General features: G+C 41.1%; 1 protein-coding gene across 1 annotated transcript in view; it reads left to right on the top strand.

Annotated features, from left to right (window-relative positions):
* Positions 1–2,198, top strand: part of LOC104270789 (chromosome unknown open reading frame, human C20orf194) — a gene marked incomplete at both ends in the record, with an annotated part of 44,093 nt that extends 41,895 nt beyond the window's left edge. The window contains 2 exons of the mRNA XM_009865254.1: positions 1,538–1,603; positions 2,091–2,198. Of these exons, the coding sequence (XP_009863556.1) occupies positions 1,538–1,603; positions 2,091–2,198 (174 nt within the window). The remainder of the gene's footprint in view (positions 1–1,537; positions 1,604–2,090) is intronic.
* Positions 2,199–2,906: the final 708 nt, after the last annotated feature.

Raw genomic sequence — 2,906 nt, 5'->3', positions numbered from 1 at the left:
GGCATTCCTTAACACCGAAAGGAGAAATCTTAAGCGGCTCCAAAACATTTTTCTTAAAAAAAATAAAATCTGTTTTCTCTTTTTCTAAGGTAATAATATTCTGGGGTGTAAATGTATTTCAGACAGAGGACTAACAGTTTGCCAATGCCTGTTGCAATTGGTGCATTGTTTTAATATCTGCCACGGCTTATTTGTGGATCGATCCACGCTTGAGCGAATGGACCGTATCCAGTACAAACACGAGCTGATTTAGCTGAGAGACCGTTGCCAAAAGCGAAAGTGTAGCATGAAATAAATCTTCTTGAAGTACCTGAGCGCTGTGAGGCTGAAAACTTGTTTTGATTCACTAAATTAAACCTCCTTGGAAGTTCTCCACTGAAGTGGAGAGTAGAAGTGTTTGGTTTTTTGACTTGTGTCTTGCTTAATTTGTGACGTGTGCAGCTTCGTAAGGCTTCACCTATTTCTTCATGGCTAACGTACCTCTGCAATGTGATGTAACCAAGTAACACCCACAGGTATTGCTTCTGCCAGGCTGCACAAGAAAGTCTTAGGAAGTGAGTCTTGAGGCTTGATTCAGAAATATACTTGGACAGAAACCGGTCAGCCGTACAAATTGCATATTTTAGCACTCTAGTTGGAACCTGAACCTATAGATCTGCTTGTGCCCTGTCCCGATGCCCATTTTGGAACATTTGCTAGTTAAAGATACTTGTGGTTACTTCTTTAAGGCTTAGGATTTGCACAGCATCTCTAAAAAACTGTGTAGGAAGGGAAGACAAATGTTCCCTGCAGACCCTTGTCGGAGCTGTTCCTACAGATCTTCAGGTTCTCACCTCTGTTCTGCTGCAGGTTGTGTTACTCAGGGGAAGTTTTCTCTGTACATATCATGTGGGTAATACATGGGGACAAATCCTTTTGACATGTAAGAGAGCACTTTGTGGAAAACGATTTTAATTTTACAGAAACTTGGTGTCTCAAGCGTGAAGTGCTTCCTCGTTGAGCAGTTCAAGACTACAAACAGTCTTTGTGCAGTCTCACAAGTTGTGGCTAATTTAGAGGTTTGGATAGTTCCAAGAGTTACTGCATTGCCTCGTGAAAGAAATGAATTACAAAGCTTTTCAGGCTACAAACCAGATTACTTTTCTGTTCTTTGCCAGTTTTCTTCAGGTTTTTGGTTTTATTTGCAGTAAAGCTGTAATTTTTTTTAAACACTTTTAGGATTTGTCATTTCTACCGGTGCTCCATGTGAGCTCACTTAATTTTTACTTTTATTTTCAGAACATAGTTTTGAGGCCTTAATATAATTGAATAATTCTGTCTCAGAATTAATCTTTAAAATACCTGCAACTAAAAGAAGTACTTCTGTGTGGGCTTCAGCGTGTTAGCATGTGATCACGGATTTCCTTACTGTTTTCCATGTTTTCAAGAAAGAACTTTTCAGTTCTGTGGTTTGTTTTGATTTTTTTTAATGTAACAGAACTGTAGTATCACATTGTCACTCGATAGGTATATAACTGGGATCTCATTCTTCATACAGAAACCGCAGAGGAAAGCCCTGAAAACCAGAGGAATGCTAACCCTTCAGGAAATAAAAAACATTCATGTAAGTAAAAGCAATTAAGAGCAAGCCCTTCTTTTGGCTGATTTTTCTTAACACCCCTTCGTACCTCCCATACCTGCTGTGACATGCTGAGCACCAAATTATCAGGGCCCTTGCTGTCTTTTGATACACTTGAAACACAAGTGAGGCTGTCCAGGAGGGATGATGTTACCTCAGAGCTTCAAGCTTAGCTCTGAAGAGTCAAGGGAGGTGTAAGATGTTGACCGTATTGATAAACATTCTTTGGAACTCCTCCAAGCATGCACTTTTGGTTGCTGAAATGGCCTTTTCTCCCCATTCTGAGCTGTGCAGGTTGTTACTTGCAAAGTAGGATCCCAAATGCCTGATCCTGCCCTTATCAGAATTGTTATCGACTGCCTGTTATCGACTCGGGAAATTTTTCTCCTATCTAATTCAGTTTGTCAGGATTGTCTCAAAGCACCTTGGAGTTCGAAATGTTTGATGTGCGGTGTATTCTCTCTTCACGTAGGTGAAACGCCACTTGGATCCGCTTCCAGCTGGTTATTTTTACAACGGGACCCAATTTGTGAATTTTTTTGGCGACAAAATGGATTACCATCCACGTATCCTTTCAAACGTAGGAGGCTTTGGTGCAGGTTTTAGCCGCGCAAATCTGGATTGGAGGCTGTCAGAGCAGATGAGAGGGTGAAGAGCCAGTTTGATTCGCAGGTGGTAATCGGAAAAATTTTGCTCCTTAAATCTGTGTGTGGCTACTTGCCATTTAAAGCTTACTGTTAAAGCACTTTTTCAGAGATACGATCTAAGAAGCAGAATAGAACCAACAAAACAATCCCTAAACTGTGCATGAGCTCACACACAGAATGATTTATGGACCGCAGCTTGTCAAAGAAATACTTTTTCAAACCGCGTAGCGCCGTAGTATTGCTTAACGCCTGGTCATGACTGATAAAACTTCCAACTGAATATAATTTTGTGTGCATGCACATGCGTGCACACACTCAAGTAAAAACAGTCGGGTTGTTCAAAGTTTTACTACAGTATCCTCTCGGGTTTTTTGCCACATATTTTGCGGTGAAGCTGATGATAAGTGATTGCTCTCATTTCGTAACGGTACGAGGAAAACCTTAATGGACGCAATGCAGTAACGTGAAGGGGCTGTTCCGAATTAGGTGTGGAGGTGCCTTTTTGTAATCGCTTTTTCACCTTGCTTAAGCAAGCGGAAACCTTATTTTAAAACTACTTCAGCTTAGAATGATGTACTCGCCGCCTTGTGGCATACGCACGTTTGTAAACGCGCTGTCACAGAATCACAGAATGTCAGGGG

This window comes from Apaloderma vittatum, unplaced genomic scaffold (assembly GCF_000703405.1).
Source record: "Apaloderma vittatum isolate BGI_N311 unplaced genomic scaffold, ASM70340v1 scaffold2272, whole genome shotgun sequence".
Lineage (NCBI taxonomy): Eukaryota > Metazoa > Chordata > Aves > Trogoniformes > Trogonidae > Apaloderma > Apaloderma vittatum.
This window is presented reverse-complemented; position numbering and strand designations above follow the sequence as displayed.